The sequence below is a fragment of the Tasmannia lanceolata genome, unplaced genomic scaffold (genome assembly GCF_043159265.1).
Source record: "Tasmannia lanceolata isolate RefF3 unplaced genomic scaffold, GAP_Taslan_0.1 ptg000012l, whole genome shotgun sequence".
NCBI lineage: Eukaryota > Viridiplantae > Streptophyta > Magnoliopsida > Canellales > Winteraceae > Tasmannia > Tasmannia lanceolata.
In genome coordinates this window covers 38,194,804-38,212,843 of record NW_027518689.1, presented here as the reverse complement: position 1 = coordinate 38,212,843, position 18,040 = coordinate 38,194,804, and the positions used below count along the sequence as shown (strand labels likewise).

General features: G+C 39.6%; 1 protein-coding gene across 1 annotated transcript; it reads right to left on the bottom strand.

Moving 5' to 3' along the window:
- Positions 1–192: 192 nt before the first annotated feature.
- On the bottom strand, positions 193–15,007 carry LOC143888129 (plant UBX domain-containing protein 8-like). Its single transcript, XM_077392450.1, has 11 exons — positions 14,814–15,007; positions 12,260–12,321; positions 11,580–12,138; positions 11,390–11,473; positions 11,171–11,289; positions 9,257–9,512; positions 8,929–9,141; positions 8,480–8,644; positions 6,545–6,688; positions 6,307–6,363; positions 193–651 (listed from the first exon to the last, which is right to left on the bottom strand). The coding sequence occupies exons 1-11, from the start codon at positions 14,895–14,897 to the stop codon at positions 544–546; spliced, it is 1,851 nt and encodes a 616-aa protein (XP_077248565.1). The 5' UTR covers positions 14,898–15,007; the 3' UTR covers positions 193–543.
- Between the last annotated feature and the right edge of the window lie 3,033 nt (positions 15,008–18,040).

Sequence of the window (18,040 nt, the reverse complement as noted above, 5' to 3'; positions counted from 1 at the left end):
TGTTAATTTGTCCCATGTATCTTCCTCTTGCAGTTCAAATAGGACAAAATGACGTGGGTGGAAGTGCCTAAATTGTCAGTACCACTCCCCTCCCCCCTATCAAACCGCGAGCTTCTTCCTGACACTCCTAAAAACACCACTATAGCATTTCAAGTTCATTCCAGATCCTACGTAACCGATGACATCTTCACGAAAAATAACGTTTCACGAGGTAAATTAATAGTAACTGTTTAAACATATACATATTCATATGTGTTGGCTCATCTCACATCAGCAATAGAAATAAATGCCATGAGGCAAAGGGCAAAGGGTTCAGTACCTTTGGAAAAGTCTTAAAATGGTAGGGATGGCTGAAAAAAGTGAGATGAGAGTTCCAACATTCCCCTCATTCACATGGGAGATCCTTCTCTTGTTTTCTGCTATCTTTGGGTATTTCCAATCAAATACCAGAACCTAATACTGACTTCCACACTTCATATTTATCATATTAACCAAACTTTGCTACTTACCTGTCACAGCAATGCTTTTAAGAGAGTGAGGTTGTTAAATCAACTCCAGGAACAAAGCTTCTTGTTTACTGGTCAAGCCCAGTTCACTCAGAGACAGCCCACTTTCACCATCACTGAAAGCACGTCGAGGATATGGCCTCACCTGTCCACAAGAGAAATAGAGTAATAACAAGTATAAATAGTCATTTCCAGAAAGAGAAAAAAACATAGGAATAAATAGATATTACTTCCAGAGCCTCTATGCACAGCAAAAATCAGCACCGTACTTCTAAATGATACCAAGTTACCAACTACTACAATTCTTATTAGACTTATGTATAATCATGATAAATATAGAACATTTTGATTGATTGGGTACAACCAAGAAACTCAATACCCAGTGTTTCTGTGGTAGGAAACAAGAAAGATTCCTCAAGCACATGTTCATTATTTACATAAGAAGAAAAAACCATGTTATTTGACATAATTTCTTCAACATATTTCTACAAGCCATGTGGCAATCCTGCAACCTTGTAATTTCAGTAACAACTAACATGCACAAAGAACTGCTTTTTATAGAAATTGGGGAAACTGATCCCCATTAGACAACCAACGGTAGACAATTACTTTAATTTGGAAACCAAATGTGCACCAGATACTAATTATGGGTACCACATGTTCAAATAGAGCAGAACACAAGTTTTCTCTCAAGATGGTATACGAATAGGATAATGCTAAGATGATGATTACTGTCAGCAAAAATAAGAATATGTGCAAATAAAAGATCCACCATGCCATCATGATGGTCAACTTTATTAGCCTTTCATTAATATTCGTGTAATGGGACTTGACAATGTTTATCGAACGATGACTTGATGATAACCTTTTGGTGCAATCCAGCTTTTGCTAAAAGGAGATTGTTAGCTTTGTCAAAACTAAATCCAATATACCTATCTCATTGCAAGAAAAACTCGATGAATTGATAGACTTTTCAGGGATTTCTTGAAAAGAAGCAAGCAGTCAAGTTTATGTCAAATGCATGACCGGGGCTAAATAGCATAAAAGCATGCCATGGTGCACACACTGTGCTCTCTTATTTGCATTCGAAAAATAGCCCTTAAGCACTCAATGGACATACTGCTTGCCATATCTGATAAATAGTAATATCCTATTGATTAACAAAAATCAAAGATAAAGAATAAAGATAAAGGCAAAAAGAAACAAGGGGTTAATTTCTTTGTGCAATCCCAAAATCTGTCCTAACTTCAAATCACTACTATGGGCTCCACTTTGGAGCATACAGGTTGAAAATTAGCGTGGAGGGTCGTCATCAAGCCAACTACCTATGGTTCAACTTTGGTTTGAAATGGATAATATTTGGTACAATTTTGGTGGCAAGAAGAGGATTGTAGTTAGTTACGAAAATAGGGGTAGAGTTGTTATTTCCTTTTAAATAACTAGTGGGGCACTTTAAGAATTTTAGTTTATTTATTTACACGAACATTCACATAGAAGGGCATCAAACCTAGGGTTTTATATGAGAGAGAGAGAGAGAGAGAGAGAGAGAGAGAGAGAGAGGGCTTCTCTTTGCTATGGTTTTCTTTACTATTGAGGCTATTAGGGTATACCCTATTTGACTTCCTCTTCTACTTTCATGTTCTTGGATCCACTACTATATTCATTTGTCGGTATTAGAGCTTATTTGACTAGTGATTCTTGCGGATCGTGGCCGGAGGACGAAATAATCCACCAAACCAGCAAGACTATGCAAGTCTGGAGGAGGAATTTCAAGGATCCCTCCTTGAAATTGGTAGGGCAACTTCGCAAACGATTCGTAGGGCAACTTCGCAAACGATTCGAGCAAGCGGGAACCAATGATGTCGTTGAAAACCCTAGGATCCCTAGATCACCCATCAATCTGCGTGCTCCGACTGAGCTGCTTTATCATGGGGAGTATCGGGGTTTGGTACATAAATTGCCCAATTTCAGAAACATTCATTTGTTAGTATAAACAATTGGTTCATTGACATGGTTGCGGTGAAGGCAAGAAATCCCCTCTGAGCGCACATCCTAAGTTGGGAGATCATCGCATAGGACCGTACAAGGTGTCGAAACAAATCAATGAAAATGCTTATAAGATTCATTGAACTGCTTGAGCACTGGGTGTTGACAACACCTTTAAATATAAATAATCTCTTGCCATATCAAGGCACCATAGGGGAAGAAGATGTCAATGATATCCTTGAGTTGCATAGTTAAAGATGGCAGTAGAGAGGTGGCTGAATTTTTAGTGGAATGAGCTGACACATTGGTTTTCATGGAAGAGTTACAACTTAAAAGACGTTGAACCAAAGATCCCGGAGATATCTGAAGGCCTGAACTAGAGGATGAGTTCTTCCCAAGGAGGGACTGATGCAAATGTAATATCCTATGCATCAAAGATATCAAAGAAGGCGGGGTTGGAGATGTTCGGCTACCTCCCCTCTTGATTGCTTTTTCCTTTTTGTTCTTGCCATGCTTATTGTTTTTGGGTTTCTCATTGTACCTCTTGGTTTGACCATCTTGGTCTGCCTTCTGGTTTTAATGTAAATTTGCTACCATTCAAAAAAAAAAAAAAGATATCAAAGAAGAATAATAAAAAAACAAGAGAAATAAGGATTTGATTTGTGTGTGCAGTTCATATTACCATTATGCCCCCACTCGGAGAACATGACTTAAACCTTGGCATGGCAAGAAGAAGACTGAGTTATTGATTGCTGCAAATAAGGGATGATTTGTCATTTTGTTTAAATAGCTTAAGGGAGCAATTTAGTAGATATAGTTTATTTATTTCAAAGAAAATTCACATGGAATGGGCATCTAGCCTAGGGTTATATATAGATATAGATATCTAAGAGGAAGAAAGAAAATAAGAAAGAGAATTTTCTTTGCTAAAGTTTTCTTTTCAATCGAGGCTATTAGGGTTTTACCTTATTTCTCATCCTCTTCTACTTAATCTTCTTCTTGGATCTATTATTTGCTGCAATTTTTTTCTTCTTCGTTGATACTACTTTACATTAGTCTCAATGAGTGTTTTATGGCATTTAGTGTGTTCTTTTATTCTTAAAGAACCATTTGGTAAAGTGTCAGGTTGAATTGCAGCCAAAGTGCATTTGCCACATGGTTCTGTGTTTTCATATTTAAAAGACAGCTTCTCAACATCAAAAGGGTGGCCTACTAACATCAAAAGGAAGCCACAACCAGTGTATGACCTCCGTATCTGCTAAAATTCTCGCTCTGTGGTGGAAGTTCCTGCCATCATCTATTCTAGTTCAGATATCCAGTCAAAACTACACAATTGGCATTGAACCTCTGGACAGTAGGGGTTCAACGATTATGAACAGGATTCCACCCCTATCAGGTTCTGGCCCCTTGAATCTTGGTCTTCAGAACCAAGAAAAGTTTGGATCGGCTTTGGAAGGTCTACCCGTTCCTTCACCAGAACACCTTGGCCGGGGAGCCGTTGGACCCTCGGGGCCTACCCCATCGATTTCAAATTTCAAATATTCTGCCATGCCAGAAAGGTCTCCTGCTTGGGGTACGGATTACCCCTCAGTCAACCCTAGTACGGGGAAAGGGTTGAAGGTGAAGGGACCACTGCTGAAGAGCCGCCCAGGGCATGTCAGTCCTTTTCGTTCTTGGTCAAGGAAGGACGCTTTGCAGAGATAAGGAAACATTTAGGTATTGTTATAAAGGGGACTACCATATCTCTTTCGAACAGTTGTAAACCTACATTTGGGTGTGCAAGGAAATTTCAGCTAAAAATGGCTGTTGCAGAATTTCGTAGGGGGTCCTTGCTCAGGACAAAGGAAAAAATAAGGCCCTCATTGGATACAATTCCAGAAATAGTAGAAGCACCAATATCAAAAGATGAAAGTTTGAGTAAGCCCGCCCTGCACCGTAGTGTCCTCGTCTCTTGTGGATGAGGAGTCCTCCAATCTGGTTTGGCCTTTTGGTTTTGAGTGGGTGGGGTGCGGGTAGTTTAAATTTCTATTGAAGTACTGAGTATAAATACGGTATGCTTGTGGCTTCTAATTTCTCGTAGAGTGAGAAAAGCAAGAGGTATACTTATGGCTGGCTCGTGGCTCAAGTAAGATATGGAAATATCTTAGAATTTAGAATACCCAAAGGAAAGGAAAGTTTAAATCTAGTCTCCTCGGGGTTGGAGATTAATTCGACAAGTGTCTTTCTTGTGCATAGTTATTAATTTGACTCGCCTTGTCGGGAAAGAAATCTAAGATTGTAATAATTGCTTTCTCGAGAATGGTCGTGGGTCCAAGGATACGAAGCTTAGGGCGGCTTCATTCTATTTTATTTATATAAGGGGTAATGAGGCTAAGAATATCCGGTCTATTGGTATCCTTCAGAAAAGGTAAGTAAAACTTAGTGTTTAAGAAAATGGATTCCTCTTCGTCTTCTTTGAACTCTCTAACTTATAAGAGATTACGGAGGGAGTTTCCCGATTGCACGGAGTGGGTTCAGCATCGTCGGTGGGCCCGTAATCTGAAATGCAGTGTTGAAAAAGCCTTGGTGGAGGTTCCCACTGTGCCTGAACTAGTTAAAGGAATTATCAAACGGCAATGGAAGCTTTTTCAGGAGGATTATAGGCTCGTTGCGGAAGAGTTTTTCCCATTAACAGGTACTTATAATATAAAGGATATATGTATACCGATTTACAAATTGCCTTTCTTCCAAGGATGTATGGACTTTGCGAACAACTTGAGACGGATAGAATGGGAGGCGAAGCAAATTCTTTGCATCCGTAAAATATCAGAACTAATAGCAATTCGGATGAATCCAGTAGAAGAGGTTCCATACCCGCAATTCGCCTCAAATTTTTTCTCAGAAGATATAGAATTAGAATTAGACATTGGGATCCTATTGATGGAATTGAGCACCTGTGCTTGAAAGTCTTGAGCTTAGTTAGTTTTGGTGCTTTGATTAAAAGGTCTGTGATAGATGGCTTTGGGTAGTTGGAAATTAGCTCCTGATTGGATGGAGAAAACTGGATGATGGCAAGGAAGTAAAATGAGATCTTATGGATTTTTTGGGATCTTAGTTTTGGTTGTTATAGAATGAGATTTTTTGGGAATTAGTTTTTATGAATGAGATTTTATGGAATTTTAGCTTGGTTTTGGAAAAGAAGGTGGATTGGGAAGCTCTGGATGGTGGGTGAAGCATTGTATTTAAAACCTAGGTTCCTATACTGACAAAATGGCGTGGAGGATTTAGAAGTTTATGTTTCTGGCTCTTGGTGATTCAGGGTATGCCCTGAATTGCCCTATTTGATGCTATGTAATGACATGTGGGACTCCTGGTCCCTATTGTATCTTTCATAGTATCAATAAAATATATCAACTTTAAAAAAAAAAAAAACTAACAAGATCAATATTCTTGTGACAGGTGGCATTTTGACCACCACAAGGAGCCACAAAGAAGCACAAAGACACAGCTCAGGTCATGTTGTGCCATGGCAACGCTATATTAAATGCTTCATGGCAACTTACTGACGGCACAGACCTAACATGACATGGGTCTTCATTTAAAACACTGCACTGATGTATGACATCCATACAGGCACATATCTTTTGCCATATGAGAGCTCTCTCTTGAAGGCAAGACACAAAGGCAATCATGGTGATCCACTTTTTTCAAGTCGTAAGAGTGGATAGAGAGACAAAATAGCACTACACGAGCCAAACAGTTATTGCTTTGAAAATTTAAAAAAAAAACACAGAAAACTAATGCGAATAATGCAAGTGATGGGAAGAAGAATTACCAATCTGTATGTTCCAGGCTTAACCCCTCTACCAACATCTATGAAGTCAAAAAGAGACTGCAAAATAAAGAAGCAGCAAGTATGAGCTAAACGAAGATGCAGAAAGAGTAATCACGGCATAACTACAAGTCATGCCCAAAAAAAAAAAAAAACTACAAGTCATGCCCTTCAACCAAAAGCTCAAAACAGCTAAATAAAAAATATTTTTTTTGAAAATGAGATAAATAAAAAATATTACCTGAAGCTTATTAGATTTCAAAAAGCGACGACCACGGCGGCTACCGTCAGGCATTCGTACAAGAAGAGTTACAGCACTTTCGTCATCTGAAGTCGGTTCCTGAGGAAGTGATGCTTGCTTTGCTGCAAGCATTCTCTCAAACTCCTGTCATTAGTGAGAGTTTTTAGAACGCGTGAAAACCTCAATATCACAAGAAAAAAAAAACAATTTTGGATGCATTCAACCCTAGTTAAAAGCACTCATTTGTTCCTTTCACACTAAAAGGTACAACAGCTATCTATGTATTTACTAATGAACTGATTCCGACTTTTAAATCAATAAGGGCACCTTTGGATGCCGAGAAGATTTTGATTTGAATTTCTCACATTTGCAGCCCTTTTTCCGTTGTGATTTGGATCCGGATCAAATCCTTGGATTTCCAAATCAGCGACTGACAGTGAAAAACATCATATTTCCAAATATGTTGTGGAAATAAGTAATTGGAAATCCATAGATCTGACAGCTTCCTCCACCCTCTTTGCTCCTCAACATCTCCCCTCCAGTAGGAAATAACCCCTTCCCTCTCTGTCTGCCTCAACATGAGCTGGCGGATGTATTCATTTTGTATTCAAAACTCAATTCCAAATCCAAATACAAAATATGAGGTATCCAAACGGGCCCTAATTCCTCTCAATTTCAATGTCCATGTGACACTTGCCAACCTGAGGATAAACTTGTGAGAGCATCGACACCAGCTCACTTTTCAGCAGATTTTCTCTTTTTCATTTAATTTATCTATGGCAGCTTCTCTCACATGCAACAGCCAGCCGTGAAATGTCTTTAAGCGATGGTCCCTAGCAAATCCCTACAATTTTACATCTAGAAATATGCTTACATGACTGAAATTATATATTTAAATAATAAGTTTTATCTATTAATATCCTTTTAACACTATAATGCATAGGTGATTGAGTGTGGATATTGCAGCATCTGAGGACTTTTGGGTCCCAAACCCCAGTCTAGTTTCTAATATTTACACATGTCCGTGTCCAAGATGCATGGACACAGAACAAATAATAAATTTAGAGGGCAGGGTAAAAGATAGAAGGGGACAACCATAAGGAAGACAATCTGAAACTGGGAATAACTGATTGCTCGATGAGAGAAATCAAATACAAATAATGTATAAGCTGCTACAGTTATACGAGATACCATAATAGGAATGGCAGGCATGTTTCAAGATATGATCCTCAGATCCTTCAAAACAGTGGATTATTTGAGTATATACTCAGGCCATGTTTGGCCGCCATGAAAAACTATTCCATGGAATAATCATGGGCCCAAGCATGTGAGAAGGGCTGAGGAGAAAGAGAGACAAGAGTTGGTGGGAGTGGCGAGAGCATCAGCAATCCCTAAAAAATAATGGAAAAAAATACTTACATAAAACTGGTTTTCTACTTTCCTGATTTTTATGAGCTTTTCATGCTCCCCTCACTCCCACCCTCTCAAGTTTCTGCATCTCCTACCTTTCAAAAAAAAAAAGTTTCTGCATCTCCTGCTTATCTCAAACAGCTGGCCCCACAAATATTCCATGGAATATTTTTTCAATGTTGCCAAACATTGCATGAGGATATTTCTATCAGATCCTTAAGAACATTACATGGGACAAAGAAATCTAGAAGACCACCTCACCTGACCCTTGCCATATTGGACACCTTTACCATATATGAATAGTATAGATCTTAAAATTCAAAAACATAAATAAGAGCTAAAGTGCAACATCAGCCATAGACAACGACTAAAATAACATAATTATAAACTCAACCCTTCTCACTAATATGTAATATCTAACAGTTCTCTCGGAGAAGGAATGCAATGAATTATTCATAAATGACAACATAAGAACTTATTTGCACATAAAAAAACAACTAATGTGAAAATACCAACAGATATTACCTCTTCCTCAAGCAATTTCCTGCGTGTTTCTTCTTGCTGATGTTTTTCCTTTTCAAGAGCAGCTTCTCTCGCTGCTGCTGCTTCTAAACGACGTATTTCAGCTTCCTCTATTGCCTTCAATTCTTTTTCTCTGTCCGCTTGCAGTGCCGCATTATACTCGTCATCCTGCATGCTTAAATCTCGCATCAATTATGTTGCAGTAATGATGATAACCATAACCATGGTTTTAAATTTTGACCAAAATCGAAACTACCTAAAACCGAAATTTCAGCCAGAGTGCCAAATTTTGGCAGAAATTTCGGATGAGATTTGCTTTTTTCAAGGAAATTTGGGCACAAGTTTGAATTTTGTTTTTTACAGAATTTCGACCAAAATTTCGGTTTCGGTCGGACCGAAACTGAAATTTTAAACCTTGACCATAACCATGGTGGCAGGATATGCAGACAGACCTGTTGTTCACGTAATAAGCGTTGGGCTGCTAGAGTTGGTGATGGGGGACGAGGTACCCGTCGAGGGTATATATCTGCATCCATGTCTGAACCAGTTTGAAGGACTTGAGGAGGGTAAGGAAAACGGTAAGCAGCCCCTTCAGGAATTCCACCAAAAAGCGCAGCCTCAAGCATAACTGCCTCATCATGTTCCACAGATGATAGACCTCCCCACTTTATTCACAATAAGAATGCAGAACAAATTAGACAATGTAATAATATTCTGACAAACCATTCATTAGTTGAATACTGCAAATCACAGTTAACGTTTTTTTTTGTAAAGGACAACCTCATCAGAATGGAAGGCATCTCCATTATGCTGGGGATGACTGCCAATATCATGTGGTTCAGGACTCGATGGTGGGCTATCCACCATTTCCGCAATTTCTTTGGCAGATTCTGAAGCTCCAGATGGGGACCGTCTGGACCTGTGTCTCACTAATGGCTGTTCCTCTACATCTTCAGCTTCCTCTTGGAGAGATGAGTTTCCTACCTCCGACTTAAATTGACTTGAGCTTTCCTTGCTAGATGAACCCAATCCTTGCCTCCACCAGGGAAAAATTTACATTAGGCAAACACATAACACAAGCATTCGCACACGATATACACACCTAACTCCCCCATATGATACAGTTAGAGAAAGATTTGCTAATACTGCTCTTCCCCTTGCACTTTTTGAACAACCCCCCCCCCGCCCCCCCCCCCCCCTCCCCACACACACCCACCAACACAGCATACACGTGTGTATGTTGATCAATGCCATTAATCTGCTGAGCAGAGTGAGCAGATCTAAGGTGATTTTTACAGAAATTGGACCAGATCTTTTTAGGTATTGTTCAAGCAGGCTGGACCTCAGTTCACCGTGAGACTTGTTTTTCCGTACGTATATGAACTGGTGAGGGCCCTCAATCAACCGCCCAACGGAGACAGGCATTGTAGGTTGGTGTCAGTGGGTTTTTTTTCCCATTGTGTGTGTGTGTGTTGTTGGCAATGTTTTAAATTTCGGTTTCGGAATGCGTTTCGGCCCTCACCGAAACCGAAATTTCGGCGAAATCTGTCAAAATTAAATTAAGCAATATTTTAGGCAGTACCAAATTTCGACGAAATCCCTCCGAAATTTCGGGATAATATTAAACAATCAACAAAAAACTGATTTTTTGGAGATATCCCTTAAATTTCGGCCTGAAATTGGAAACGAAATTTCGATCGAAATTTTGTAACGTTTCGACTTTAAACACTTTCGGTTTCGGTCTCCACCGAAATCCGAAGTCAAAATTTAAAACCTTGGTTGTTGCCCGGGAAGGGGGGGGGGATTATATTGTGCCTGTTATGCATTTCCCAAGGGACGTACACTAGCATTTCCAAGCCCATGTTATACATGGGTGAAATGGTGGGGCCCACCCTCATGAGAACATGAGGTGTAAAATGTTGGGCCCTACCATATGCATAATTTGTGTGGAGATGGTGGCCCACCCTATCAAAACATGTGGTGTAATATATGTTGGGCCCCACCTGGCCACCCATGCTACTCATGAGTGTAAATTGGTGGACCCCACCCATAAAAATGAGGTGTAAAATGGTGGGCCTCATCTCTTAAAAAATGAGTTGACTATTCGTTGTTTGGGTGGACTTAGTGGCCCCAGCCATGCTATGCACGAGGTGTGAAAAAAATAACCATAGAAAAATTCCGGTAAAAATTTCTTATGGGAGAAGTTTTCTAATATAAATTTTCGATGGAAAGAAAACAAATAACAATGGAAAAAAGCATACAGATACACGTATATATACATACACAGACAGAGAAATGATATCCACAAATTTGTTGTTTTCGTAATGGGCACGCAAGCACGCATACGCGCGCACACACAGAGATGATATCCACTTCTTAGTTTTTCGTAACGGCCATCCTCACCATGAAACATTTTTTTATTGATTGTTACTAGCATTTTAGGAATTGAAACAGCCTTTAAAGGAGTGATTACTAAAACAATTAGTGTGGATATCGCTTGTGTGTGCACGTGTGTGAATCAAAGAGTGCAGAAATTACATGTTTGTAAGTATGTATTGTATATGTGTATGTAGAGACGTAATTCCAATCATGGATATATGTCTTCACAAATAGAGTGTCACATCTAACAAAATGAATAAAAGGTATACATATCGCATTGACAGATTGACATGAACAGAAATAGAAGATATCTACCTGCCATTTGCTGCTGCCTTTCCACCCAGCTCGTCCATACCGGATGAATCATGAACCACCCGTTCTGCTGTTCCACTTGGTCCACTCTGTTCACGTAGTGCTTTCTCTTGCTCGGCGGTCTGAACTCAAGGCAAGTCAAACGGAACCACGAAGCACATGAGCAAAACGAAGGAAAGAAAAAAGATGGAAAATTGGAAACAAATGGTATGATTGAGGAACCTTCAAGGACAATGAAACTGCGCGTGCAAGCTCAACATCGTCTGACGGAGGATATCTTTGCTCAGGCTGCGGCCCAGATGAGTCCTACAAGAAAATGAAAATGGATCAAGATATGCAATGTGATGAGAGCACTCTTAATTGCATCATAATCAAGAAGTTGAAAATAAAATCCAGGAAAACTATCAGCTACATTAGGAACACCAAACCGCAGATCCGGGTATCCCTCTTCAACCTCCCGTTTTGAAGCCTCAATGGCAGCTTGGAGCATTTCCTCTTCTATGTCATTACCATAGTCAGCCGCGTTGTCTAATTGAGGAACACTTGGTCCAGGACGTCTCTCATAAGAATCATCTTTTCTTTCATTTTGAATAGCAGGAGCAATTGGAAGGTCTTCATCTTCGTCGTCATCAATTATGACATTTCCATGGTTTTCAGGACCATGTGGATATGCACTTCCAGACACATTCTCAATCATAGGCCCAGGTTCAGAGTGACTAGATTGGCCGTTCCCATCCTTAACCTCTATGGGAATCTCCTTCACTTCCCTTGGATGTGAAACCGTTGGTGCACGGCTAGTGAAGTCAGCAGAAGCCCTCCCATCAAAAAAACTCCGACCAAAGTTCGGGTCGAGGGGTGCAGATGGATTCAAACTTCTGGCAGCAGATAAAAGAGGCAGAGGAGGTTCAAGAGATTCAAGTGGATCATCTATACTCATATAATCATTTTGCGGCACAGATCTTGGATGTGTACTGGACATTGAAAACAGAGAAGATTGCTAGAGGTAAGATAACAGGAAAAAAATATGAAGCATTCTTACAAAATATTTGTGAGGCTCTAGGTAAAACAAAGCAAATAGCTTAAATTACGCACATGGTTCTATCTCCTTCACTGAAATGAGCATTGACAGCTTCATTGAGGTCACCATTATGTTCCTGTTTATTAGCCAGATGTCAAATACAAACCATTGAAATTTTACGGACAGAAATAGTAGTACACATTCCAGGAGAAATATAAAGTTATGAATACTAAAGAACTACATTATATTGGAATGATGTTCTGTAATACTAAACAGAAAATAAGAAGAAGCCCATCACAACAAGAAGAAGCAAGAGACCAAATTATGGGAAAGGAAAGGAGAAGAAAAAATCTCATAGCTGATTACAGGTCAATTTAACAGCAGATGCTTAAAGTCCTGCAAGAAGAGAAATTTTCAGAAAACAAGGTTTACGGTAGGCTCAAAAACTTAATATTAACATTTTCAGATTTTTGCAGTCAGTGAAGAATAGTGTGTGAACCAAACTTACTACAAAAGTATCTTCCAGTAGTAATAATTAATTTCATCAAGGATATGCATGCAAAGTGACTGGACAAAGAGTTCTTCGCAGCTGGAGTTGCAAGAATCCACACGAGCACATGGATATAGTTTTTGCCCATGCCAATGCAAATAGCTGCTGTTCAATGTACCAAAAACACAAGGAATATGGTACTACTTTCAACCTGCGTGTAATTTGGGACAAGAATTGCCCTTTCAGTAGTGTCATTTTGGTTGTTTCTTCTGACGTTGCTATAATAGAACATATTTACTTTTCGGTGATAGAATTCTAGTGATAGATGGAACGAGAAAAGGGTTGCCATGAATACTCCTATTTCGAGGCATCAATTTTGTCGCCTTAAAAATAAACGTTTAACTTTGCGCCTTATAAATCCTAGCAGGCCCCGCCAGAAGTGGTGTCTTATTCAGAGATCATGAGGAAATGATTCAACTAGTAAATTTTGACTCTATAGGCATGATGTGGATCAGGGATTTGCATATGGTTTCAAAAAGAGGGGACAGAGATAGTTAGAGTGAGAAAAAGGATGGGGTTTTCATAGCGAGAATAAAAGGAGAAGAATTGAGAATCAAGATCAAGAAAGAAGAAAGAAGCAGACAGAAGTTGTGGAATTCTTTTTCCTCACCGGCAGTGCTTAAAAACGCAGATGCGGCGAGGAACGCGGCCGAAGAAAATCCCAGTCGACTCGGCACGACGAGGTCGAAATGCAGTGGGCGCGGCTGAGTACTCGGTTGACACGGTCATAATTCGGGAGAGTCAAAAGGAGTTTTTATTGACTCTATAGGGCAAAATGCAGAACGCGACTAAGGCAAATGGGAGTCGACTAGGGGAGTCTACGATGACCAGGGGAGTTTTAAAACTATTCCAGTACTACTGGATCCAACATGATCAGCAACCATTCTTTCTCCGGAACAACTTCACTCTTCATGGCTCAGTATTCACTCTCCCATATTGATCTTCCACATAGGCAATGGTCTTCTCCACTGAACATGCTTGTCTCCTCCAATATAAAGTAACTTATTCGATAGGTGTACTTTAAAACTTAGACAGCTAAGTCAAAAATCACATAGACTCCTAACTATACAATACTGATTGAGATAAACCCATTTTTTTATGGAATTTATGTATGTAGGGATAGTTGGTCGTAGGATTAAGAAGTGATTCAGAAATCAGAACAGAGAGGGGCCAAACCTCAGGTAGAAGATTGCTGCAACTAGGATCTAAATCTAATCAATCACAGAAAATGGAGAGCAGATGCTTAAGAGCCCTGCCAAATGCAGCTAAACCAAGTTGCACAATGCAAGCCGGATTGGGTCTCAAAAGGTAGCCGCATGTAAAGCTTTAAACCATGAATTATCTAATTTCATGATACCAACCCATGAACAAGATGATTTAGCACCCTAGTATTCCTTGGGAAGGCGCTAGTAATAGCGGGCATCTCCTTATTCCATCATATTTTTTAAGTGTAATATCTCCAGCCTACCAAGAACTCAATGCAAAGAGTATTTCAATTTCAAGAAAACAAACAAAATACACAGTGTAACTAAAATACAATTCTTTGAACTCTAGAATAGGTGGTAAAAGACACTATCACCAAGGTTTAACACGTCTCAATTGAATTCCAGCTTTACGCACCATGTAAAATCTGTCTCTGGTTTTATAATAGACTAATGCCCTGTTCGTTTAAGATTATGCCAACCGATTGCGAGTCCAAAACCAATTACTGGAATCAAAATTAAACCTAATTTTAAGTTTAGTAATTGGTTTTGGACTCGCAATCAGTTGGCACAATCTCAGACGTAAGCGGACTAGAAACCAAACTAACTAACAAACCAAATCCCTCTCTTACAAGGGATGAAATCAGAAGAAACAAAACCCTAATTGAAACAAGGAAAGAACAACAAAAAATGATATTTGTTCTAACCAGATAATCGATACAGAAGACACGGAAATGAAATCAAAACCCTAATTCAAACAGAGAATAAAATCAGCACGAATAATCATTTCCTTAATCAGATAATCAAAAAAATAAGATGAAAAGACAAAACCATTCAGTAACCCTAATTCCGCATTGGCGATCTGAAAAATCTCACCTCGAGTTTTTGCAACGCGATAGCCTCAGAGGCACCAGTGATGCTCATAAAAGTCTCGATTGCGTCTTGTTGGGGTCTCGCCATTGGAACCGAATTTGGAGAAAAATCAGTTGATTTTTTTCGTTCAAATTCGGTGTAGAGAGCGAGAAAGAACAAGACGGTGGAGACTAAAACTGAAGGCTTTTAATTGTAAGCACAAGTGTTCTGTAATATGGGGTCTGTCTCTTTTTTTTTAAAGGGCAAAGGATGAATAAATTCGCACCCCTGGAGGATAATTCGCTCCCCTTTAAAGGAGGCTATGTGGCAAACTTTAACTCTTTTTAACGTCAATTAGGGTGCAAATTTATCATTGGCCTATTTAGGGGACACCCCTTTTGAAGAGTCCCAGAATCCAACGGGTGCCTCTCCAACTTCCACTTGCAAGTTAAGTACGCGCTTAAAGCGCAAGTTAGCTTTCGAGGTTCATAACTTGCGTTCGAAGAAAGGAGATTTCTTGTGGGACCAGTTGTGACATATGGCCTGATAGCTGAGAGCCGAGAGGGAGAGACGTGGGAGCGTGAGATTGAGATCATGAAAAGCCCCGGAAAAAATGTAAACGAAATGTCCAATATGAATTAGCTTAGATTTTTTTTTCGTTGTTTTTTAGGGATTTCTTGTGCTCTCTCCATGCTCCCTCCATTCATACCCTCTCAAGTCTCACCCATCTTTCCTTTTCACCTCTTCTTTCGCAATTGGGTTCACCAATATTAAATGGAATAACTTTTCATGGTTGCCAAACATGCTTTTTGAGTTTTTTTTTTTTTTTTTCCTTTTGTTTGAATGGCAAATATGGCTTTAAGTGTCACCCAAAAATCAGCCTTTCAATTTCTTGGGAAAAAGCTGATATTAAAAAAATAAGTATTCCGGTGAAATTAATCTCAACTTTTATAAGAAAAATGAATGGCTGATTTGTGGGCTACGCACCTAGTCGCAACGAAGAGAAACGGGCTTCCGACTTTTAGGGGCAGTTTGGATACGCGAAATTAGGGGTGGACATGGTTCGGGTCCAACCTGAGGAACCGAACCAAACCGGCCACTTTGGTTCGGTTCCAAATTTAAGTGGTTCGGTTCCGGTTCAGTTGTTTGGGAACCGATTGCAATTGGTTTGGTTTTGGGTTTGGGATCCCGGAACCGAGATCCGAGAGTGATGACATCCCCCGACGGATAAAATCACCCCCAACCCATAACTGTTCCGTGAGAATGGTTTACTACTACTTGAGGATAGAGCATCAATGCTAATATGCTATATTAAATTTTGTTGAACGGGTTGATACACGATTACATGGTGGTTTATTAAACTTTCATGGGCCAATGTTGAGCATCAGCATAGAACATGCATTAAACTTTCATGGCCCAAACTTCATTTTCATTTATATAGTATGATAACGGGGCCCATGCACTCCATTAATTCATCCAATAAATGGGGAAAAATTATAAAATAAAGGTCGAGTAAACCCAGAACTAAACCGAACCGATCAAATTCGGTTTTGGTTCGGTTCGGTTCCAAAGATAAGTGATTCGGTTCTGGTTTCAAATTTTGGGAACCGATTGCATATGGTTCGGTTCTGGATATACCACTGAACCGAACCGAACCGAGCCATACCATGTCCACCCCTACTCGGAATTTAGAATCCAGGTTTTTTGTTTGAAAATGGTGTAAAAGAGGGTTCATGGTGGCACATAAAATTATGTTTTAGATGGCCAAAGGGTACCCCCGTTGGTCAAATCATATTTTAGTTGGCACATAAAATTATAATCATGACTGTCTTTAATGGAATTTGACCAATGGGAGCACTTTTGCCCTTTTTTTCGCAAGGGTGCCTGTGAATCTAGCATTCCTCTTGGTTGTAAATACATGCCCTCAAAAAGTAAAGGGCGGCCACTTATTTAGATGGATTAGATCATCTAAATAGGCGGGCCCACCAGGTCAATGAAAATAAATTTAAATTGTAGTTTTTGAGCGTCCACGTGCCACGAGTGGGCCCCAATAAGTAGCTCGTGGGACGGAGTTCAAGGCCCAGGCATTTTTATCTCAGAATTATTATCAAAGTACTTAGCTAGAAAGTTTAGGCAGCACGTTACCGGACTATTTTGTCTGGACTTATATGTCTGTCCTTGCAGCTACAACGTGCATTACGTACCAGTTGTACAGGTGCACAGGCATGTCCTATTTCTCCCTCTTGTTTTGGTAACATCTTCTTCTTTTCCCACTTTGTCTTTGTTCTTCATATTTTTCATTCGCTTTAGTGTTTGGTTGCATAAAAGCTCGGCAACAGTTAGAATTTAGCTTGGATTTGGCATGTTGTTTCACATTTGGTTTGCCAAAATAGCAGTGCACCCCCCTTTGACTCCCTTGAATGTCTCTCATGTAATAATTGCTTATTTAGTGACGTGGATTTCTTGTCCCCTCCTTATAACTTTTAAACCATTCTTCCAAAAGCAAGGGATTGTGGTTGAATTTTTTAGAGAATGATGCACTCTCTTCCTTCTCTCTCCTCTCTTCCTATGTTGGTAATGACACCTCCTACTTATTCTCCTACTCTCTAAGTATACGCCACACAATCAAACGCTACTTATACTATTCTTCGAGGTAATTTCAGACAAATCAAAATGCACGTCTCCTCTCTTTTAACTTTTATTCCACTACTCTCTCTGCCACCCCTACACAACCAAACATTTATTTTTCTAAGCATAGGTGGAAGTCTTCACATAGAGGATGTCTCATAGTTTATTAAAAGAAAGAATCCCTATAAAATATCATAAAGGATAAAATTAAACAAGAAATAAAAAACTAAATAGAAAAACATAAAGGCTGTGTTTAGTTGCGCGGGGTGGCTCAAAGAGTAGTGGATTGAGTAGTCAAAAGGGAGGAGACAAGCATAGAAGATGTCTAAAATTACCACTCGGATAGTAGTGGAATAGCGGTAGCAATGTGTGTTTGCAAGGCAGTCCTCTCGGAAAGTAGTGGAAAAATTAGGGGTGTCATTACCAAATAGAGAGTCAAGAGAGAGATAGAGAAGATAGGGAAACAGAGAAAACCTTTTCCTCTGTTCTTCTACCAAAATTTCTCCATTTTGGTAGAATTCGGTTGGAAGATGGGAATTGGGGACATAAGTGACACACGGGCGTCACATGGGAAGAAAATCAATCTTCATGTCTAAAACATGTTGAGTCGAGTGGAATTTCAA